General features: G+C 47.0%; 2 protein-coding genes and 1 long non-coding RNA gene across 4 annotated transcripts; 1 reads left to right on the top strand and 2 right to left on the bottom strand.

Moving 5' to 3' along the window:
• Positions 1–1107: 1107 nt before the first annotated feature.
• On the bottom strand, positions 1108–11716 carry POLR2C (RNA polymerase II subunit C). The gene is made up of 9 exons (XM_067552349.1): positions 11610–11716; positions 9405–9454; positions 8736–8804; positions 7371–7423; positions 7102–7230; positions 5875–5926; positions 5128–5296; positions 3390–3464; positions 1108–1715 (listed from the first exon to the last, which is right to left on the bottom strand). The coding sequence occupies exons 1-9, from the start codon at positions 11693–11695 to the stop codon at positions 1571–1573; spliced, it is 828 nt and encodes a 275-aa protein (XP_067408450.1). The 5' UTR covers positions 11696–11716; the 3' UTR covers positions 1108–1570.
• Positions 2752–6987, top strand: LOC137155900 (uncharacterized). Its single transcript, XR_010920618.1, has 2 exons — positions 2752–2847; positions 6784–6987. It is a non-coding gene; the product is annotated as an uncharacterized lncRNA (long non-coding RNA).
• A 240-nt stretch (positions 11717–11956) lies between the features above and the next one.
• On the bottom strand, positions 11957–23584 carry COQ9 (coenzyme Q9). 2 transcript variants are annotated; one of them, XM_067552308.1, is made up of 9 exons: positions 23468–23584; positions 21045–21216; positions 20320–20455; positions 19797–19939; positions 19420–19504; positions 18367–18471; positions 15804–15959; positions 14754–14807; positions 11957–12975 (listed from the first exon to the last, which is right to left on the bottom strand). In XM_067552308.1, the coding sequence occupies exons 1-9, from the start codon at positions 23529–23531 to the stop codon at positions 12940–12942; spliced, it is 951 nt and encodes a 316-aa protein (XP_067408409.1). In that variant the 5' UTR covers positions 23532–23584; the 3' UTR covers positions 11957–12939. The 2 variants fall into 2 exon arrangements, with proteins under 2 accessions (XP_067408409.1, XP_067408416.1); XM_067552315.1 differs by lacking the exon at positions 14754–14807.
• Between the last annotated feature and the right edge of the window lie 85 nt (positions 23585–23669).

Below are 23669 nucleotides of genomic sequence, written 5' to 3'. Positions count from 1 at the left end.
CTGTGTGAACTACTCCCCAAATGGGTCCTAATGGCCATTACTCGCTCATTTTGTTCTGCCCATTTTACGCTTTCTTTTGTTCAACTATTTCCTTGTGTGGTCACATTTTCTTCTCTTGGGGACATGATACAACTCTCTGCTTTCTAAAGCCCTCCGTCCAACTTCATCAAACAATGGCTTGGAACAGCCTGTAAAGAAGCGGGCGGGCTGGGCCAGGGCTGTTCACAGAAAGCAAGGAAAGGGGCAGAATCGCAACATCGTTAAGGCACTAGATGGATTTTCAAGAGCAGTGTAAGCTCTGAATCCTACAGGCTGTGACCAGAGCACCCCCCGCCACATTGCACTGGGCAACCCTGCCACCTCTTCTTTTCATAGGACTAGAAGCTAGATTTCCTACATCAGAGACTGCAGTCCTGGAGATGGAGGCAGAGTTGTCAAAACCCCTGGGTTCTACTCTGAGCTCTGCACCACATATTTCTTGTGTAAGCAGAGCAAGTCTATCTCTATGCCTGTTTTCATCTCCATGTATCATGGCTGCTACACTGGGGATCCCCCCTCCTCCGATACTAGAGTAATTAAGATCTCAGTCTCCCCTAAGGCTGTCCACAGAAAGCAAATGCCATTTATTCAGAAGCTCAACTTTACATTCCTTCTGGGTTACAGGGGTGGGGGAGGCTGGGAGTTTCTGGAAATGCCAGCCATTGCAACTGTGGTGACAGTCTGATACATGCTGGACTCCTAAGCTCTGCAGAACAGCAGGGACTGTACGGATTTGAACCTGACTGAATCAGAGGGGGTATTAGTGACAGACACCCAGCTACCCCCTCCCCTAATACGAAGTACATACCGCATGCTCTAGAGGACTCTAAATACATCTTAGCCATCTGGGCACATATGGTCTCTCCTGGAGCTCTGCCTTCTGGAGCATCTCAGCTCACCAGCCCAGCTTCAAACATTTGGGGGCTGGTTTCCTTAGGAGATAATGTCAAAAAGCAACAGCGAGCAGCAATCCCACCAAAGCAGACCTCATGAAGTGAATGCCTGTTGGAGAGAACTGAAGGATGTGACCTCTCCTGCCGCCGCCTCAGACAAGCTTTCAGGGCCAACTGAACATTGGAAAAAGGCTTTATTTGACATGGTAACAAACAAGATACAGTTGTTTAACTGAGATACATGCTTCCAAATCCCTATCCAGGGACAACCGGCAAAAGCTAGGATCATTTACAGAGATTCACCCTCCTTCCCCATTACAATAAAAACATACCACACACGGGTCTCCTTGTGGACAGCTGGGAGTGGCACTGTGCTATGCTGGAAATCCTCCCACATCTGCTTTAAAGGGTGATGGGGGGGTTTGGGAGGGGATGGCAGGGAAGCCATGCCAATACACCCCAGAGAGACCTGAAAGTGCTGAGAAGACTGCAGGTTCAGCCCACAAGGTGCAGGGCTCCATGTTCACTTGGCTAGGATTAGCCTGGCCCCAGGAAAAAAGCAGGTGATGTCATTAACAGTGTGGCATGTCCATGTGACTTGGGTCACCCTCGGAGACTCTCTGGGAAAGGCACAGGACTCAGTTTATAGTCAGGACATCGCTTTGGATCTCGTGACTTAGCTGGGTCTGGAGGTCACTCAGTTTCTTCTTCAGTCCGGAGAGCGCAGACAGAACGATGGTCTCCGGCCGCAGCGAGCCACAGGACTCCACATTGTAATAAAACCTGAGGTGATTGGAGGAAGGTTATATAAGGTCCTTACACAGGAAGGCAAAGAACAGGAGATTTCTCTCTGCTGTGTGTTTCCACCCTATTGTATTTGACTGCAGGGAGATCTCATTCTCAGCTCCTGAGTCTTGTTAGCCCCTCCTTTCCCCCACCTGCCATGAGCTGAACTGGTCCTTTACAACAGCAGCCATAGATCCAAAATGACGGCTTGTAAGTTAACAGGCTACTGCATGTCACTCAGTCAGAGAGCTTTCTCTAGGAATTTCTGCATCTGCTCACAATCACCATGCATCCCATCCCACAGCACCTAGCACAATGAGCTCGGATCTGACTGGGGCAGTGGCGGCTTTGGCTGCTACTGCAGTGCAAGTAATTAACAGTAATTTCAGCACTGGAAACGGGGGTGCCAGTATGTCACCGAATCCGCAGGCCTGGGAGGATCACGTGACTAAGTGAGTCACCTAGTCCATTCTCCTGCATCATGACAGGATTAATTAGCCTAAACCAACCCTAATCAGTGCGTCTAGTCTAGCCTGGAGTATCTCCACTGCTGGCGATTCCAGAACCTATTCCTCCAGAGGCTTGTTCCATTGCTCTTAGTTACACAAAGTTCCCTAATATATAACGTACCTTTTCTCCACACTTGCTTAGCCCTAGTACTTCTCGCTCTGTCATTGCTGATGAGCAAGAACTGATCCCTGCCTTCTGTGTAACATAAGCCAGTGAAAGATGAACAAATGTCTCAATTTGAACATTAGAGAGACATCTCTGTACCACTCACACAACCTCTCAGCAAACCTTTGATGACATCAGGGTCTCCATATTCATTTTTGGCCATCCGTCCCCCCTGCTGCCTCAAAAGAAGCCTCATTCTACACTGTGATGGGTTATACAAACCCCACCCTGTCTTGGGAAGGGTTAATGAGCTTCTGTGGCCTTAATCTGCCCTGCCCAGCTTCATCTGGAGGAGCAGTCAGGCATGGAGGTAGCAGTTAAAAGGAAAGCCAGCTCAGCTGAGAGGAAGCTGGAACGAGGGCAGATCTCTAATGCTAGCTCTCTAAAGGACAGCTCAGCTGAGGACCAGCATGCAGCCACAGACTACTAGACATAGGAGCCTCTCTGTGGGCAGGTAGGCCTCGTGCAGGACTATTGTGTTTACTTTGTTACCTGATACTTGTGTTCCTATATGTAGTACTACTGTGTTTATTGTTCTACCTGAGACCTGCTTATGGCCACTCCTCTGCCGCCGCCTCCTTCCCCACCCCCAGGAGATGAGAGCCCTCAACAAACCGCTGCTGGTTTGCCCCCTACTGGAGACAATGCAGTAATTTGGCACAAGCCCCAAAGCAACATGGTAACACCCAGCTGCAGCATGAAAGGAGGAATCTTCTCTGAGATGAGGGGCTCACTGAGTCCTGGATTGTCCCCTTCATGGATCTCATTCTCTGATCACTTATAGGCCATGATCTCCTGGCAGGAAAAGTCAGGCAGTCCTGCCTGCTGCTGTTACCCTATTCCACTAACAAGCCCCAACCTACTCCCCAAACACCAGCTCCTGAGTTTGGTAAATCGTTCTGCAAAGTCCATGAGCCCCTCCACCAAAGGCCCAGCCAATGTGCTGAGGTACATTTGGAAATGCCCTCCTGCCCCTAGTGTTGCAGCAGATCTTACCTCTCTGGCTTTCCATTGGGGTCATAGGGAGCTTGGGCCTCATCCTCATCAATTTCAGAGTATTCGCTCTTTGGCCTAGAATCAAATGCAACAATTAAGGTTGGGACAGGAACCCTTCTCCCCACCAGCTCCTTCCCATCTTGGGCAGCAGCATTTGGTCTCATGAATGCGTACAGGCGTAGCCAACATTCAGCAGTTGAATGAACTGGGGCAGGAGAATGGAGTTAGTGTATTTAAGATCATAGAGATGGAAGAGTCCAACTAGATGAAGTCCATCTCCACGGCCAAAGCAGGATACAGTCTGCCAATAGACATAAGCCAGCACCTGACATAACACTGACGCTATGCTTGAACTTAGCTAAAGATATACACATTGTCCAACCTGAGGGACAGGCCTGCCCTTGGAGAAGGGGGTGCCAGGCTAGTTCCGGGTTTGATACAGGAGAAAATCAAAGAGGATGGAGAAAGGACCCTACTCCACCTACTGCCTGCTACACTCACACACTGCAAACAAGCTACCACGTTTGCAAGTGACCTGACAACTGTCTCGTTAAAAGCCACCCAATCTTCCCTGCCCATCTGTAGGAGCAGATCACAAGTTCAGGACTGCAGACAGTCGCCTGCCAGCCCAAGTGTCTCTTCTCTGCTCCCCTGGCACTCAGCTGAGCCTTGGATGGTTCCAATGGTCTCCCCTCACCTGCAGTAGGCACGTAGCCTGTGTGTGTGTGTGGATAGAAAAATGGAGACAGCAGCAATTGTGTCAGCACACGGTGTTAGAAGAGACAACGGGTGCCCACTGGCCAAACTGCACCATGGGTAGCTCCAAGAAAATAACTGGGATTCACTATTGTATCCAAACACACACACACACAGATTGTAACATTGCATGGGAGATGCTCTGCCAAAGGGGGAGATGGCATTTTCATTCCAAACCCCTTTTTTTAGTTGCTTACCAAACTCCTACAAATTACCTCTGAGGCTAGAACTTGAATAGCTATCGGAAATGACGTGAAAGGAAATTAAATCGTGTGTAGTGAACATGTGTTTGACTAAGGACGTTTAGAAAGGGAGACACTAAGGCTGTCAAACTAAGAATTGCTCCAGTGGTGTCTCTGGTGCCCAGGGGCCAATGCTTGTATTTGTGCCCCCTCATCTGCAGCTGTGGCAGCAGTGCCCCAAGGGGGGTGGGGGAGAGAGTCTCAGCCCCCCGCTGTGGGTGGGGTGGGTGTGGTGGGGAGTGGGAATGACAGGGTCAATGTCCCCAGGCTGCCTGGTGGCCCCTACACAGCTGGGGTCCCTGCAGCTCCCTTGTTGCGTCCAGCCCGGGGGCAGAGGGGCCGGGTTGGCAAGGCTCCCAGGGATGTCCGTGGGGGAGCGGCTCCTTCGAGGAGGGCCTGGCCAGCACTACCTCCCCCGACCAGCACCCCCTCCTCCTGACCCCCCTTCTCCTCCTCCCCTCGGTACGCCACTGAATTACTCCATGCCAAATATCACATGAATATCTCAAGCTTAATGTAGCTTTAACCAGCAAGATGGACACTTTTATTAAAGGAACAATACAGATGTTATGGGAATTCTAACTAAGTAATCTCATGACTTGTGGTTTTAATTTCTCAGCCACAGTGTTACATTAATGTAGTCACTTGTACTGAATATTTTCTCTTGCTTGTGATCACACGTGCCACTCAAGCAAACGTTAGTAAGTCAGTCCCAGTGCTGTTCTCAAACCAGAACATACCATTCCTCCGGCTTGGGGTAGACTGTGTGCCTCAATGCGTTGTCTGGGTCATACTCAAAGGCCACTCCTGCTGTGGGGTTCCACTTCGCATGCTCCTTGCCAAACCCTTTCTTGGCATAGGCTCGTAATCTCAGCTCCTGGCCTTTCCGTAACTTGACAATGAGGATGTCTGAGAAAAGCACAGACATTGAGTCAGGGGTGGGAAAGTGTCTGCACAGGAGAAATCAGCACGTGGTAGTATGCTTGCACTGGAGTGACGAGTGGGGAACTATTAGTGCATAGGGAAATCTTCTTAGAAACCAGGGCTCATTTACCATCTTGGAAGGGCTTATTCATGTCCTGAAAGCAACCACGCTACTCCACCAATGGGAAAAATGGGAGCTGTACATATGGATGGGGCTATCATTTGGCTCTTAGTCCACAACACACAGGAAGAAGTTGTTTTTGCATCTTCCCTGTAACACCCAGTTATAACAGTGAGACAGATGATCTCCTTTACCTCGCAAGCAAACCCTCGCAACATGCAGTAACTCCAAAGTAGCAGTAAATGCAGGGTTCATGTCTGTTTACTGGAACAAAAAGCTAAACCCATGAACACTGGCATTTCCATACTGCCAACTCTGGCTGTCAGTGCGACAACTGCAACCGTCCCGGGGTTAAGTAACTAGTAATTTGGGGCATGGTTCAAAGAGCCCAAGAGGAAAATCTGTTTCTCTCTGCAGCTCTTCTGTATAGTGACTCACTTACCATCCTGCTCCACATAGTCATTTGGGTCATTGTCTCTGCTCCGGGATGTCACCTGCAAAGAACAAGATACAGAAGAAGTCACTGTAGTCCCGACCCCTTCACTGCTAAAAGACTTAGTCTGTAGTGAATTATTGAAGGCAGGCCAAGAAATAATGGGCTTAATCTGCAGCAAGGGAGATTTAGGTTAGATATTAGGAAAAACTTTCTAACTATATGGATAGTTAAACCCTCGAATAGGCTTTCAAAGGAGGCTGTGAAATCCCTGTCCCTGGAGGATTTTTAGAACCAGCTGCACAAACACCTGTCAAGGATGTTCTAGCTTTACTTGGTCCTGCCTCAGCTCAGGGGGATGGATTCGATGACTTCTCTTGGCCCCTTTCAGCCTGACACTTCTAGGATTACAAATACAGGCCACTCTACTGAATTTTAGTGGCTCAGTTCTGGACAGCCACACCTAGGCCAGTGATTTTATAGTAAGAAAGTGCCAGCCTACAAGTCTTTTCCTTTCCAGATAGACTGAACTTGTTCAGCCTGTTGTCCAAATGTGACCCACGTGGTTCCATAACACTGCACAAAGTTGCTCTAACTTTAATATGGAGGTTTAGCCTGAAAACAACCGATCCCAGCAATCAGCGCCCCATCATAATTAAAGTGGCATGGCTGCTCAGAGAAAGATTCGGCACAGTATTTTTAAAAGAAAATATCTGCAATCTGCTCCACTTTGTGAAAACTAGGGGCAGTCTTAAGGCTAATGGCCTACGGCTAGGTATCCCTGATTTAGTGGTATTTTCAAGACTCCCCCACCAAATCCTTTTGAATCCATTCCTCTGGGGGAATTAGGCCTGACAAGCCTAATCTGAGATACTGCTGCTACCTAGCACTGCTGAGGGTCAACAATCACACTTGCAGGCAACAGAATTCCTGCCAGCCTTGAAAAGGTTTTGCGAGAGCCCTTCCAAAGAGCGCCACAGCCGTCGTGATTGAGAACATTCAGTCTACCTGACGGAACGCTGAGGCTGTCCAGGAAGAACTTGGCAATGGATGATCTGTGCGTGTGCTTGGAATATGGAAGGGAAGATAGACCGAATACATTAAAGCCTGGTACGAGCTTGAGATAGGCTGTATAGAATGTACGGATGTCATTGCTATCAGACAGGAGCCTGGGTCTTTCTGCTTAGCAGAAAGGTAGGGAAGAGACCTTACTGACTGATTTGATCTTAAACTGACCGGTATAACCCGGGGGTTGTTGGAGATGAGATCACGGGATGTCACGTGACGAGTCTGGTCTTCATTACACCGGACATCAAGGGTAAACTCCACAGAACACTCTGGACAGAACTCATCACATGTACAATCCTAGAGAGAGGGGGTAAGAAACAGGGCAGGACCACTTAACCAAAGCTCTGCCAATGAGAAGGTGTAGCAACCCATCAGATCAGGCCATTCTCCCCCACCACAGCCTTCTCAATGAGAGCTTGGCGTATCTCTTGACTCACCCTAGAGTACTGCAGCTTATCCACAATGTCATCGCTGGTGAGTGGGATCAGACCTAAGAAGAGATGATAGTTAGGGAGAGGGCAGAAAACACCATGAAAGACATCTAAGTGATACCAAGGGATTTCTGACCCCTCCAGGTGGGACCATTAGAAAGGGGCAAAACTCCTGGCATCTCACCATCACAAAAGGTCCCATCAGCAGTTAGAGACAGAAGGGTCAATTTCCCCACATCTTGTGGGCCAGTGCAAGATTGTGAAATACAGTCGCTGAAATTACTATAAGGAGGATGTGCAAATGGTTGAAAGACTGTACTCAGAGTAGTTATCCATGGCTCAATGTCAAACTGGGAGGACCTATCAAGGGAGAATCCCACAGGGGTATTCCTGAGTCCAGTACTAGTCAATAACAACTGATGATGGAGCAGAAAGCATGTTTGTAAAACAGGTGGATGGCAACATGCTCATTGCAAGTACTTTGGAAGACAGGATTAGAATTCAGAATGATCCTCAAATTGGAGAACTGGGCAGAAATCAACATGATGAAATTCAACATAGACAAGTGTCATGCTCTGCATTCAGGAGTAAAATCAAATGCACAAATACAAAAGGCGGACTAACCAGCTAGGCAAGAGTATTACTGAAAAGGATGTGGGGGTGATAGTAGATCATAAATGAATGAGACAACAGTTTGGGGCTGCTGTGAAAAAGGCAAATGTCACACTGGGGTGTATTAACAGAGTATTGTATGTAAGACATGGGAGTAATTGCTCCGCTCTGCTCAGCACTGGTGAGTACACCAGCTGAGGCCAGTAACCAGTTTTGGGCTCCAAACTTTAAGAAAGTTGTGGACAAATTTGAGGAGGAGGAGAGCAACAACAATGGGAAAAAAGGTTTAGAAAACCTGACCCATGAGGAAAGGTTGAAAGGACTGGGCACGATTAGTCAACAGAAGGCTAAGGGAGGGACATGTCTTCAAATATGTTAAGGACTGTTAAGATGATCAACTGTTCTCCGTAACTACCAAGGGTAGGATAAAAAGGAATCAGCCTAGTTTGCAGCAAGGGAGATTTAGGTTAAATATTAGAAAAAGCTTTCTAACTCTAAGGCTAACAAAGGACTGGAACAAGTTACCAAGGGACGTTGTGGAATCCTTTACATTGGAGGCTTTTAAGAACGAGCTGACAAACTTTTGTGAAGGACAGTCTAGGTTTACTTAGTCCTGCCTCTGTGCAAGGGGCTGAACAAGATGATCTACTGAGGTCCCGTCAGCCCTATCATTTCAGGATTGTTCCCTACCGTACATTCTAGACATACTTTGGGGGCCAGGATGATTTTCCTCCTTTCATTAAGATGTTGGTTACTCACCCAATCTGTGTGCAATGAACTCATCATGAAGCACAGAGGAATTGGCATCTATCTGGACCCAGTCTATGGCTTTAAACAAAACAGAAACAAGTAATCAAAGCTCTTTGAGATAGAAAGCCACTGAGTTCATGGTGCATGTACCCCCATGATATGCAGTTTCAGAGAAGCTGAAAAGTTCAGATGGTCTTAGCTCCCATCTACTAAACCAACTAAAAATAATGAACTAAACATGAGAGGCCTACGCACATTAGCAATCCGTGCGCATGATAAGAAGGGCAAGTGAGAGTGGCTGGGAACTGAAGGGACAGCGAACTTGGTAGCAGACTGAGTCTAAGGATATGTCTACACAGCAGTTTGGAGGGTGATTCTCAGATCAGGTTGAGGTACATTTGCTAGCTGATTGAGCTACCATGATAAAAATCAGCATGGCCATGGCAGCACAAGCCAGCTGTCCAAGGCCATACCCAAGGGGGCGGGTGGGACTGCACCCAGCTGGCTAGCCCTTGTGCTGCTGTGTCCCCGGGGCTATTTTTTGCACGCTTGCTCAAGCAGACCTAGCACATGTCTGTCCACCTCAGCTGGGAATCCCCCTCCTAACTGCAGTTCAGATGTACCCCTCAGGGATATTCTTCACGACAGACAGCAGGAGACTAAATGAGGGGAAAATACCTATTATGGGAACTTCGGCTATAAACACTCTTCGGATGGAATTGGCTACCCTGTAAGAGAGGAGAGAACCAACATTCAGGCACTGATAAACACATGCAATGAACTTTTAAATGCACTTTTAATTCCATGTGAGAGAGACAGACATGAGGCGTTACCCTGAGCTCAGCTAACATGAACTATATACAAAGGAGAGCTCTGTTCGAGCACAGGGACATTCACAGTGTCTTTCTCTCTAGTCTGCTACCACATCCACCATCATGGTATCTGAGGGTACGTCTACACTCTGGAGGCAATCCTGGCACAGCTATGCCACTTCTCTGAACAATGGTAGCCACATGGATGGAAGCATTCGTTGACATAGTGAATCTACACTAGGAGTTAGGTTAGTGTAGCTACACTGAGTAGGGGTGTGGGCTATATCAACTTAACTTTTATGCATAGACCAGGCTTAAACTACAAAGTTGTCTCCAAACAGACATGGCCAAAGTACAGCCTACCAGGACTAATAATACCTGCTCCTGGATCCTCTTTATTCCCTATTCCTCCACAGCTAAATTCACTTGTCCCACAGCAGGGCTTTATTGATAGAGTAAACCCAATGGAGCTCTATGCAGCTTTCAACACCCTGCTCCTAATGCTACTGCCCTTCGTTAATAGCTGGCACTCTATAAACCCTTAAATCTGTAATCCCTGTTCTAACCACTCATGATAAGAGGTTCAGTCATACTCAGTGTCCCCATTACAAGCCACCCCTAGGCTAACACGACTGACTGTTCCTGCAGAGGAGAGAGGCACCACTGGAAAAGTGGGATATGTTCATGATTTATCTCTAAAATTCTTAGAGGTCAGAACTCTGTGGACTAACATGTACACTGTAACACAGTCAAGGCCCCTTGTTGGACCTAAATTCTGCAGTAAAGTCCCTGGACTGAGTGGGACTCTAGTGTGGTAGGCTGAAGATTAGTTTAATTTAGAGTAATGGAAAGTAATAAATTAAATATAAAAACATAATCTGTATCCTAGCTCCTACTTGTAGATGCTATTTATTTTACCTTTTCCCTATGTCTTCACCATACCACAGACTTTTGTATTAAAAATACATCATAGGTTGGGTTTGGGGTTTTTTTGTCGGGGGGAGGGGAGGCGGGAATGCTAGAGACTTTGGCAGCCAGGTAGGGACAGCTGGGGTTTTTGGCACCTTGGGAGGCAGTGTGGGTTTGTGGGATAAGCACCGTAGCCGACTGTTTCTGCTAAAACAAGCAGCTGCAAAATGGTAAACAATGCTGACCCCCAATTCTGCACTGTAGGTTATCAGCTCCACTGAAATAAATGGGGGAGCTCACACCTCTCAGAGGTATGATATAAGGCTGTCTGCAGAGTCAGGCAGACAGCAATGGCTTGGTTCACATTTGTTTCAAAGGGGTTCTCCACAAACAAGAGCTAGAAAGATGATGGGTTTTTGGTTTTGTTTTTTTTAAAAAGGAAAATAGATTGTGGAGTGCAATTCTGGGGCACACTCCACAGTGGCAAAAATGAGGAGTGCACAGAGCCCTAAACAGACATAGCCAAGGATCACACAACCCCTAAAGGGATGAAACACCCTTGTGTGTGACCCTTGAGAGCCAGGGCACAGATAGCTGGCGGGCAGGGCTTGTTTGTGGGGAGGAATTTCTCGCTCTTCCCCCAGACAAAGCACATAAAGCTAAAGGCCAAAACTAAGGGAGGGGGCCCAGGATATGGAGCTGCAGGGGGGGAATCCCGGGGCCCGGAGCACCCCCACTTTGGGGGGCCTTTCTCCTGTTTCTTTCCCCCTCCCGAGGAGCATTCACAGGGCAGGCTCCCCTGCCCCAGGGCCCCCTTGGGCAGGTCTGTGCCCCAGCCCTGGAGTCTCCTTCTCCCCCCAAGCGGGGCACAGCGTTCGGGAGGATCCCGGGCACGGTAGAGCTGGGGTGGGTTTGCCAGGAAATCAAGGCCTGGCCTGGACAGGGCAAAGCTCCGCGAGGGGGGCTGGGGAGCCCGAGGTGCGGTGCGGTGCGGTGCGGTGGCTGCGGGGACACAGCAAGGTGAGGGAGGGATGCGGCCCAGGCCCCTCGCAGCTGTGGGGCTCGGGATCCCCGCAAGAGGGAGAATCGCCCCAAGGCCTGGCTGCGGCTGCTGCTGCTGCTCCCGCGCCGCGCACCCCCCCGCGCGCCCCGGCCCGCTCACGCCAGGTCCGTGTTCTCGATGATGAACTTGACGTTCTCGTCGGTGAGCTCGGTGATGCGCACCGTGGGCTGGTTGGCGTACGGCATGGCGCGCACGGTTGGCGGGCGAGCACCAGTGACGTGAGTGTGACCCGACCTCCTCTCTTATCCGGGCCGCGCGCCGCCTGCCCGCTGCTGCCCCCTGGCGGCCCCGGAGGACCCGCGCGAGCCAGACACGCTCCGCTCCGCAATTGGCACTTTGGCAGCTACAGCCGGGCAGGGGTCCGGAGTCGGAGGCCCCTGCTCCCACAGCAGGGGCAGGACAGGCAACACTACTCTAGCACGGCCTGACCCGAAGGAGGATGCATGAGGCCCCCTGCCCAAGTCGGCTCCTGCCCGCTTATGTCATGTGCTAGGTGCTGCACAAACTCCACCCCTTCCCCGCTTCCCGCCTAGCTGGTACCAGCACTCGTATTGTGGCACTCTGCGCTGCTGGAGCAGGGGAGCTGGCCCAGAGGGAAGCACTGAAAGCAGGTTCCCTGAAGGAGTGGTAGAGTAACACACAGAAACCCACTTTAAATACTTTTTTTAATTCTTTGCAGATTCGTTTCTAACTAATTTACAAACCAGTCTGCCCAGGGCCCAGTAGCAGGGTGGATCACACTACATTCAGAAGCTGGCATTACAGCAACAGTCACTAGCGGGTACTCCCACACAGGGTGGGTTGTGCGTGTGTCCAGCCTCTGAACCAATTATCATTACTACCTTTGATAGCATCACTCCCATATGAAACAAATCCAGGAATGAGTTCACAGAGGTAAAACCAGTGAAAGGATAACCCAAGGAGGGCCTTTGACAGAGCACCATCTAATAATAACGTTATCAGGCCCTGCTGTGAGGTCACTTCCTGAAAGTGTTATTTCCATCAGTGATTTGAAAACACATACACTAGGAGTTCAAGGCATCCATGGTGTATGTTATAGAGGACTGGGATAGGGGCAGTATGAGTGAAAGATACCCATGCACCCAGGGTTTACTCACATCAATCAACCATTAGTCACAATTGTCACACAATAGTGCACTTATTGGTGTTTTTGCTGTACCAGGGATGCTAGAAAAGTCTAAGACAAATAGGGAGCACAAACTGGAAGCCCACTCTTAAATGATTTGCAAATACAGCTGCTTGTGCCATACTGCTAAACAGGCTTCTGCAGAGGGGGAAATTTTAACAGTGCTAGGGAAGTTCACTGTTGTTGTAGTTCCATGTTCACATGCCCACTGGGATTCTGCCTTCACTCTTCTTACAGGCACAAAAGGACAGGGTACAGAATCTCAGCTCCCTCTCTCCATCTTCACCGCCGCTGGTTCAGTCCTGCCATATTCTTTATCTGTTGCACACCAAGAGAATGGAACAAACGGAAAAGACAGTAATTAATACCAGTTGTAGATGGATGTTCAGTGTGGCTATGTCTAGTTGTTCCTTCCACATGGTTGGGAATCTGCCTCTAGGGACTAGGCAGATATCAAGAAGACTAGGATTACAGAAAACTCCCAGTATTGCATGTTCACCACCACAGCAATCTAACACAGCTGTTCTCTGGAATAACATCCATTCTCTCCTCTCTTGCAATGGTGTCAGCCTTCTTTTCAGCCAAGGAGGGCTACATATGGCTTCCTCTACAGCACAATCAACATCACTTCCTGAATTGGCCAGAGAGGGGTCCTTGGAAAACAATACAATCCCCTTTTCCTAACTCTCCAGGGTCTTAGTTGCCCATCTGTAGTCACTCCAGTCTTGGACTTGGGAGGAATAATCTCAGCACCTGGACTTGGACTCCCCCATTGTTAACATGTGCTGCTTTTGAACTACTCAGTTGAATTTTGTCCTTTTCCTCTTAAATGACCCCTTTCAGCTCCTTTAATCTCTCCCACTTTGTGAGTAGTGTAACTGATGGTAAAAAGATGCCCAGATACACTAAATCTTCAACAATGGGCTATGCATTGACACCTGGTGCAAACAGAGTTAATCTACAATAATATTTGCAGTGTGGTGTCAGTAACTTGAATATAGCATGCATATTTCTTGTGGCAGAGGATCCTTGAGTCCTTTCAACAAATGGTAGGGAAAAACACTAATAGTCCTGAGGTGAAGGAGCTATTCTAATTGACAGGTAACCAGTCTAGGTGGGTGGGATTAATCCTTAAGAACTGCAACATGCAGTAAAAACTGTTCCCAATTAATGCTCCAGTCTTAAACATGAAGACAAACATATTTCTGTTAGTGGGAAGGTAGTTTTGTTTCTACGTGTGATCTGTGTTTTAGTCAAAGAGAAATTCAGTATAGAACACAGTGCTGACAGGCTTTGCTTGCTAAAATAATGGTATAATATAGTCTATTTATTTAGCACCCAAAGGAACTCAAAGCACTTTATCAATTATAAATAGGCAAAGAGGAATCATTTCATATATCAGAGAGATGCTACCAATAAAAAGCTGCTTTTTAGTGACAGAAGAAGAGGATACTCCAAATGAAATTGTAGAAGCAATTTAAATAGCCAGAACATAATCCTCCAACTACCATTTTGGCCAGGACGCTGGTACAAGCACCCTGACTCTCACAATAAATGCACCCTGGGATATTTAGCCACCATAAGTGGTCAGGAACTTGGTTTTACATCTCACCTGAGCACAGACCTCTTCAGTAGCACAGTATCTCATACCATAAAACTGGAGCAGTGGCTCAGGACTGACTCAGAGGGAAGTGCACCATCTACTGTTTAACCATATTACAGGCAGCTCCTGGGTTTTCCTTAAGGTCCCTAATTCAGTCACTGACCAGGAAAGACATTACACGGGAAAAAGACTGAAATTCTTTATTCGACCTCTCTTCTCCCGCTCAATCCTCACTTTTTTTTTTGCACTGTATTGTGAGTTCTTTCATAGGGAAAACAGCAGACCATTTAAACTCTTCCTCCCTAAAAAAACAATTTCAAGATGATGGAGCTTCGAGTCACCATCATCTTGAAATACCTGCACATCTGACAAGTTGCTCATGACACACTTTCCCAGCTGGGTTCTAAACTTGGGATGAAGAAGAAACCAACATGAAGTCTGGGAGGGATAGAGACAACCTCTCTTTAGATGCTCTGCTTTCAACACTACTTACAGTAACTGCAGCTCCCATTAGGCCCTGGATGAGTGCTTCTCCTGTTGACTGTACCTAGGTAATACAAGGAGAACACAAACTGTTGCTTTCTGCTGATTTTGCACTTGGGCAGGCTCAAATTAAGAGATGTTTACACACGTAGCTCATTGGAAGCATGTGTTACTCTGATGGAGGTGTTTGTAAACACCCAGTGATGCAGAAAGATGACATCCAAACACAGGTTCAGAGTTGAGAGCAATGGAGCCCACCTGGACAACCAGTACATAAGCCAAGTGATGACACGCACAGACTAATATACCAGTGGTTTTCAACCTGTGGTCCGCAGAGCCTTGGGAGTCTGCAGACTATGTCTAAGATTTCCACAGGGGTCTGCACCCCCATTTGAAATCTTTTAGGAGTCCACAAATGAAAAAAAGGTTGAGAAGCCACTATAACCTACTAACACCATAATACAGAAGTAGCTCAAAAGCAGAGGAGAAACTCACCTGGAAATCTCCCAGTAATGTTATTTAAGTGGGCCAGTTATTTAAGTGGGCCATCAAACACAGTGACTCAATGTAATTATTTTGTTGGATATATGGAGAGGCATACACATGTAATTCACTATGTCTGTGATTTATATGCATTTATTGACATTGTACTAACAGTGCCCATGGATCACCTGTCAATGTATTTTCTGTATGTGGGTAATGGCTGGTCTGTGTACAGGTGCTTGTTGGACATGGGTCAGAGTTAATGCACATCTGCACACACATCACTAAGTAAAGCTATGGTATGTCTACATTGAAATCATGGGGTGTGACTGCAGTTTGAGTAGCACACTCGAAATAGCTTTAATCTAGCTAGCTTGGGCAAGTGAGGCTGAGGCAGCAGTAGCTGTACAAGCCTGTGTGGGTAATTGCTCAAGCAGCTAGCCTGCAGCTTCTGTGCTCCAGTACCCAAACTAGCTAGATTACAGATAGCTTGGGTATGTCTGCTCGAGCTGCACTAAACACCATGAATGCAGCATAGACACGTCCTGTGTTCCATACACTACCGATATAGTATTACCTGTTTGGCTGTGTGACCCATCTTCATGGCATCAGCTACTCTGTTTTCCAGGAAGCGCCAAGTCTCTTCAAAGTCAGGAGACGAGTCCTGCATCATCACCAACTCAGTGGTGTTGTAGATGCCAGCTAGCACTGCCCGACGAGTGTACCAATTAATCTGCAAGGACACGAATCAGGACACCCCAGGTTAACTGCTGTCCCATAAAATGCAGATCTCATAAGCTGACCCGGGAAGGGGAAATGTAGAATAGAGGTAATCTCTCCAGTTACCAGCTGGGTAGTCATTGACCCAGGGTGAAAAGCCAGCTCAGCAGACAAGACAGTAAGGTCCAGATCTACCAGGGTATTTAGGCTCCTATTTCCATTAGTTTAAATGGAAGTTAGAAGCCTAAATACCTTTGTGGCTCTGGGCCTAAAACTATCATTCATTCATTATTTTAAAATGTATAAATTGTGCTTATGCAGTAGCCCACCACCCCATATGTCTGACATTGTAGTTGCTCTCCTGGCACCAAGCTGATATCTCAATTAAAGACCATCTGGTGTAGAACAAGAGATGGAGAAAAAGCAGCATGTAGAAAATTAGCTGAGCAAAAGTTACTATCACCACTGCCTGCTTCAGAGGTTGCTGCAGGGGTCAGGAAAGAAATCACCCTCACCCTATTCTGTGCTGCCCAGTCAGTCAGGTGCATTGTGGAAGAGTTCACCTTTCCTTAAGGCATTTGTATCAGCTAATGTGAAGCTATGATACTGGACTTGAAGACCAATGGTCTGATGCACTATAATAAATCCTATATTCTGAACCAATCCCCAGCTGTGAACTGCCAAGGATTCAAACATGTATAAAGAGTACTAAACAGATGCCCAGAGAGAACAGAATATAACATCTCATATTGCTGTACACCTTTCCTGAATCCTATCACCCCAATACTGATACCACATGCTGAGTCATTACATTACTGCTAACAATGCTGTATGATGCGTTACAACAACAGGCTATACCAGTACAAGGGTACAACCCTGAAACTCTCCAGTGTGTCCAATCCCACTTGAATAATTCCCATGTCAAGCAAATTTTTAAAGGAACTCTTGCTTTTCAACTTTGTTTGCTGCTGTGATTAAAAACCCCAATTTGCAGCCGAGGTAGCTGTGTTGGCTGCTCCATTCGCAATTAAAAGAAAAAAAACCTTGGGCTCTAGTTGCAAACAAATTAAAATCAAAGTTAAAATTGACAAAATATTGGTTGGAGAGAATGTCCTAGCTACACCAGAAGCTTGCAAACCATTACCCCACACATAGCCACTTGCAAACCAATATGTCTCAGATGCATCCCATTCCTTGCCCTTGTCCCCCTGCTGCTTCAAAGGACGCACCACAGGAATCCCCTGTGCAAAGGTATGTGATGGAGAGTTCCATGTGTGTTGATGAAGGCCCTACTACAAGTGACTGAGCTAACCCCTTCACAGGGAAATGGGGAATGGGATCAGCTTCACAGCTCCCCACAGACAACTTGGTGACTCCCTCAGGAGTATTGATGAAGAGATTGAAATTGAAGAAACCTCTCTTTCACATTCTCTAAGGTGGCAGGGAGACTTTTAGAAACCGCTCTGTTTAGGCACAGCCTTTGAAATGCCATCAATGACTCCATAAGGGACTTTGATTTCCTGGTGTGATCACCTCCTTTCAGCTGCTTTCTGGTTTATTTCTTTAATTTTTCTGTCATCTTATTTATTCTCCACTGCAGTAGCTACTTTATACTCATATAAGTGAAGTTTATTAAAGTAGTTTGTTAAAATGGCTCATTTAGCTTTCCTCATTCCACCTATGTTTACATGAATTAAAATAATTTATTAATTGCTTTAATTAAATTTATAATTTACTTTGCTTTTATTTCCTGCCAGAAACATGATGAAGGCTTTAATAAGCTACTGGTATTTTTAGGTATCTGCTTTGAAGGGTTTTGAGGAGAATCTGCACATGCTCTTGTCAATGGTGGAGACAGTAGCTTGAACAGAAACATTTAAGCTGGTGAACGTTTAGATCAACTTTTCTGTCACTGAGTTACATTCACATAAAATCACAAATTTTGTTTGGGTCTTTAAAAAAAACCCCAACATTGCTACAGCAAAGTCTAAGAGAGTAGGACCTTTTAATCCTGCCTAATTACAGCCAGTTATAAAGAAACGGGGTACAATTTTCAAAAGCAGGTAAGTTACTTAAGAGACAATGTTTCATTTTCAACAGTGACATAAGAGTCTAAGTTTCATGGAAAGTCAATAGGCCTAACAGCCAGACTGTAAAGATATTTAGGCACCTAGAGACAAGCTTTTGAAAATCCCCCAGGTGCCTAAGTCCCCAGACTTTCAATGGAAGTTAGGCTCCTAAGTCACTGTTGAAAATGGGAACTTAAATATTGCTGAACACTTTGTCCTTACTCAATTCTAAAACAAGAATAATAGCTTTGCTCTGAAACAGACATGATGGTGATGCACATTTAAATTCTTCACGTTGCTATGCAGTGCTAAAAAGTACAACTAGTCTGTTTGCATGACACCAAGACTTACATCAGTAGACTGGTCTCCTGCATAGTGCCACATATCATCCACCATGCTAGTGAGGAGGGTTAGGCTGGCAGGGATGTTATGTGGAAGTAGCAGAATGCTTAGAGCCTGAGAAGGGAAGAGAGAGACAAGTGGAGAGAAGCACACAGCACTGAAACAAACCAACGAACACACAATCTTTTGCATGCTTTGATACTTTTTCCACATTGCTATTGTTCTGTTTCCACCTCCAGCAGGAGACATTCCCAGTCCCATCCAGCTGTCATTGGTCTCTTCCATGTGGCTTCTCCCTGAGTAGCAGGGCCATTATGAATCCTATTAGAGCCTCTCTTTCTTGCAAGAATGTAAAATTCCCATCCTCCTGTGGGAGACCTCCATCTTTCTTCACAACACAATTATTTAACTAATATAGTAACGCTATCTTCCCTTGCTCTCTGTTGGGAGAACTGGATGCAGCTCTGCAATCCAGCAAAGATGCTTCTAGATCAGCTGGCAGCTCCTGAAACTATATCCACCCCCACTGGAATTGAGCACCTCACGTGCATACACCTCCTCATCTCCTTCTGGCCTGAGGAGGGAAGAGGCTAAATCCAAGAATTAAGCTTGGATTTTGAGCAAGGCAACATCAAGTTCTAACAAGCTCATCAAGCTACCTTAGTGTTTTTGATCATTAGCACACTGGAGATGCAATATAGTGAAATAAGCACCACTTCATCATTTCTAAGCATCAGATGAACAGAATGCAACAGACCCCAGGACCAATGCTGCAAGGAACCTGATTTACAATTTGACTGCAGAAGCAATCCAGCACAGACACTGAATTCCTCTCGGAGTTCCTGAATAAAAAGGTTGTATCATGAGATGTTTGGCATTTTGGGAGTGCAAGGAAAGACGCTCTCAATCTTTGTTGCCAGCCATCACCCTCCAAGGATATCCCTCTGTCTTGAAGGAACTGTCTAATGTGGATTTCATTCACAGCTTTGGAGTGGCCTGACAGACAGATTAAAGAACACATATTCTAGTGAGTCTTAGGGCTTCAAGAACATCATTTTGTACTTGGGGCCATTTCTCAATGTATGGAATCAGCATCCTCAGTCTGGCTTCCAAAGCATCTCTCAGGAACTGGTCTGTCTCCTTCTTCCTGGAAGAGGAAAAACAATACATCTATCTGCTAAAAATTCAACTTTGAAATTTAATTTTTAAAGTTTTAATCTCCATCCAAATTTAACAGATGAGGTGCATCCTTCCCGTCTCTTAACTCTGGCTCACCTATACAAGCACGTCTGCATGGATAGGTTCATCTGTACATGAGTAAATTTTCTTCTGACGCATTTGTGTCAAGGGATAGTGCTTCTGTTTTACCCCTTGGTGCCTGTGCACTTAGGAAGACATGTTTCCAAGTATAGTTAGTAACTACAATACATGATACTCACTCTGCCTGGCCCAGCTGCACCAATTTTTGCTGTTCCTTCAGCAGATCGGAGAGCTCAGAGTTGCACTGAGACACAAAATGCAGTATCAGCTCACTGCCGTCATTGTGAAACATCCCTGCTGCAGCAACAGAGAGACCCAGTGACTGTGGGAAGGAAGGGAGAAAGACTGAGTAGGTCACTAGCTGCTAAACAAGCACCAAGCAGAGAGTGCTGGTTTGGTACAAGATATCACATGAATTCAAAATAGAATGAAGTTACTTTATAAAGCTCTTCCTGCATCAATCTCTCTCCCCAGACCCTTCTGTGCCTCTGCTGCCCTACACTGTGTCTTTGTCTACCTTTGACATTATCATCTAGTCAGTGTTTAAGTAGTAGGTCAGTTCTGCCTTGTTTTATACACCTGCACAATCCCACTGATTCCCCTAAGGTTGCTTAAGTGTAAGGGGAGAGTTTGGCTCCGTGTTTCTTTGAACTGCATTTCTCTCTAGTTTCTTACATGCTCTCGGTCTCTCCTGCCACATACCTTGGCTCCCTCTGCAATGGCATCTGCTGTCCAGCCATGAGTGGGCACAAACTCCAGCGCTGCTGTCAAGATTCGCTGCTGCAGCTGATCTTCACTCTCATAATCCTCAGATTCCTCACCACCCTGATCAGTATAACTACAAGAAGATGTCAATAAAGTGAGGCAATTCTACTATCAAATATCAAAAACCTGGACTCTACATCCTATTCTTCTGTCACCACAGGCAAGTGCTCTCTTGATTCAGGTACACATTGGTTTGCTTTATGGTTCTGTTCTTTTACTATAACCTCCCTCCCTCCAAAAAACCTTCCTGTCTCTGGAAAAAAATGATCCTTAAATTAATCACGGTTCATGGAGGGGCAAGAAAAAATGGGAGGGCTGGACCTAGATGGTTACCTAGTAACTGTTCAGTCTTGAATACTGCTCCAGTGTGTAGCTGTAAATCGTTTTGTCACAGGCCTTGTATATAGTATATAAGGAAAACCATAACTGCCAAGTTTACCAAAATCTACATGCACACAAGAGAAATTCCTGCTTGGAGGCAATTCCTATCCTGCCTCTCTAATGGCCAGGAGAACTTGCATTTTGTCAGAGCAAAACTGAATGCCAACTTCTGAAATATTAAATCTGGCATTCATGATTTTTGAGTGTGTTCTAAATTTGGCAAAATCTATCTCCAATTCCTTTATCAGCAAGACAGTCCTGACACTGGCTATGTAGATTACCTGTGGCGTGAGCACTGGGGCTCCTTATCAGGCTGGTCACCTGGCAGGTGTGATTCAAAATGTTGCTGGGAGGAAGATGGCGGCGGCTCCTGTTTCTGCTCATCCGAGACTCTCCTCAGCAGAGTTGAGGCATGGAAGGCATGCTGGGCTGGGTACAATGGGCATCTGACCACTGAAATGGAAACCATGAGAGTCAGCCTGGGGTGAATGAGAAAGGAAATAGGGATTGAGGGAACTAGTTTCTTCCTCCAGAAAAATGTCCATCCACCTGCAGCTAATATTTGTGTAATTAAAATAAAGGGACGATGTTTTGTGGTAGGAAAAAACAATCCTGCAGGTTGTGATCCTACTCCAAACAGTAGAGGATTTTACAACCGTGCACTGTGGAAACCAAGCAAACACTGACTGGAAGCCACCACCACATATCTTGCCTCCTCTTTCTTTCCATGCTGAAACCAGTAAGGAAAAGGAAGTAGTCAGTGAGTTTACAATAAAGAACTGGACTGGGCAGTCCTTATGACAGACAAACTAACCAAATGCTGCCAAAACAGGCTTCCTAATTCAGTTTCCTGGTAAATGTCACCCAGTGACAGAGAAAATGAATGAGTGGGCCTGCTACTTCACTAATTCCTTCCTGGGTCTGATCATAGTCATGCCCCAAATTGCGCTGTGAAAAGAATGCACATGGCTTATTATGTATATGCTTGGAGAAGAACTGGACAAGGCAAGTTATTAAGGAGACTAGTTTTCATTTTCAGCCTCGATACCAAGATAGTTAAGTATAGTTATTTAAAGCTTTTCCTCTGGGTAGCTATTCAATTTGTCTTGGTCAGAATGGGGTTTTGGTTTTTCCTAGCAAGTTGATGGGTTAACACATTGACAGCTGCCCACACTCAATCTGATATATAAACATTATTTTATGCCTCTCCTGCCCCATTTGCAGATTTTAATGACAGCTTGAGGTGACCATCTTTGACTTAGAAAGAACCAGTGCCATAGGGCTTGTCAACACATTTAGTTCGCGGCAAGCTGGGCTGTAAATCTACCACGCATTAGCCAGCCGTGCACTAGCTGTGCCTATGGATCTTGTTGACATGCATTAACAGTTCCTTAGTGTGCTCTGATCTATGTCATTTTGAAATGGGAGTAAATTAAAGCACACTAAGTAACTGTTAGTGTGTGTTAGCAGGGTCTGCATGGACACTTCCTACACAGCAGGCAATGCGGGGTAGGTTTACAACCCATCTTGCTGCAAACTAAGTGCCTAGACAAGCCCAATGGCAGCACAGTTCAGACATCTTCAAAGCTCTTCCTTAGGTGAAAATACACAATGTGGGACAATTTTAACCATTTGGTCCCTTTTTTGGCAAGGGGTGAGGGATTAATGTGCTGATCTGATAACCTTAAAGGAGATTTAAGAGCCAAGAAGTTTTAATAGCAGAATCCTCCCTTCAATATCCTTCATCCAGGCACTTCCTCTTCCATAACAGGCTCTTATCAGCAGTTATCCTGCCTGCCCCTCCGCAGTTTCACACTGTACTACTTGTTATGTCTCGAACTGGCAGACAATTGTACGGAAGTTACAGTTAAACAGGGCTCCCTCACTGTTCATACCACTTAATCACCACTGTCTGAGCCACTTGGCTCCAGTTAACCCAAAACTTGCAATAATTCTGGCTTCAATGTATGATTGGAGACACGAATTTCTCTTCCCTAAAGCATGTGACCTGCTGGTACTCTTCACCATATCAAGCGCTTACCGTGTACTATGTCCCAATGACACACCAGCGCGCACATATCATGGTTAGACTAAAGCTGAGAGAATCTTGCAGCCTAACACTAATGCCAGCACGAAGTGCACACAACGCATAAGAGCTGTAGTGTCAGCATGGCAGTCACAAGCACAGATGAGACCCGCAGTTAGGCCACTACACCTCTCCACAGACACAGCCCTAATCTTTGTCATGGCAGGCGTGTGATTTCGTCTGCAATTTCTCTTCCACTTGCAGCGTCAAGGGCCATCCTGGTGCCCAGTAAATAAACATCAGTCCTGTTAAACGGAAAACTTTTACATGGCCATAACCGCGGAGCTGGCAACACGCCACCAGGGCTCCAGTGCCAGCCAGGTGTGTCTGTAAATGGTGCTCCACACCGTCACCCCGCTGGCACCCGGCCCACACTCCCCACCGTCACCCCCACCCAGCCCAACCCCCCACTGCCAGCCCAGCGGCCGCCTGACCCAGCCGGTAGGGACACACACGGACCTACTGGCCGCTGGGAACGCGGCCCGGCGCTAGCCGGGTAACCCCGGGTTCCTGTCCCGGCCTCCCCCATACACCAGGCCCGGAGCCAGCTGGACACCCCCTCGGTGTCCCCCCACCCCACCTCCGCCAGGCGGACCCCGCGCTGTCCTCCGCCCTCACCCGGCCGGCAGCGCAGCAGACCCCAGCCCGCCCTCCGAAGGCTCCCCACCGCCACCGCCGCCATCTTGGAAGCGGGCAACGCCGGGCCTGGCTGGGCCGCGCCGCGCTCCGGAGCCGTCAACGCAGCGCGCCCGGGGTAGGCGGGGGCGCGGGCGGATGACGGGCCGAAAAGGCCGGGCCGGGGTGGGCGGGGTGGAGCGTG

This window comes from Emydura macquarii, unplaced genomic scaffold (assembly GCF_026122565.2).
Source record: "Emydura macquarii macquarii isolate MOO-44397 ecotype Brisbane River unplaced genomic scaffold, CSIRO-AGI_Emac_v2 contig_295, whole genome shotgun sequence".
In the NCBI taxonomy this organism is placed as follows: domain Eukaryota; kingdom Metazoa; phylum Chordata; order Testudines; family Chelidae; genus Emydura; species Emydura macquarii.
Note: the sequence above shows the minus strand (reverse complement) of the source record. Positions and strands in the feature narration are given on the sequence as shown.

Excerpts from the sequence above, each read along its gene's own strand:
- POLR2C (XM_067552349.1), bottom strand. The coding sequence starts at position 11,695 with ATGCCGTACGCCAACCAGCCCACGGTGCGCATCACCGAGCTCACCGAC. Across the intron at positions 3,465-5,127 it reads TACCCCAAGCCGGAGGAATG|GCCAAAGAGCGAATACTCTG; the intron begins GTATGTTCTGGT and ends ATTTGATTCTAG. Across the intron at positions 1,716-3,389 it reads CCCAATGGAAAGCCAGAGAG|GTTTTATTACAATGTGGAGT; the intron begins GTAAGATCTGCT and ends CAATCACCTCAG.
- COQ9 (XM_067552308.1), bottom strand. The coding sequence starts at position 23,531 with ATGGCGGCGGTGGCGGTGGGGAGCCTTCGGAGGGCGGGCTGGGGTCTG. Across the intron at positions 20,456-21,044 it reads CCCCAGTGCTCACGCCACAG|TTATACTGATCAGGGTGGTG; the intron begins GTAATCTACATA and ends ATCTTCTTGTAG. Across the intron at positions 19,505-19,796 it reads GTGCAGCTGGGCCAGGCAGA|GAAGAAGGAGACAGACCAGT; the intron begins GTGAGTATCATG and ends TTCCTCTTCCAG.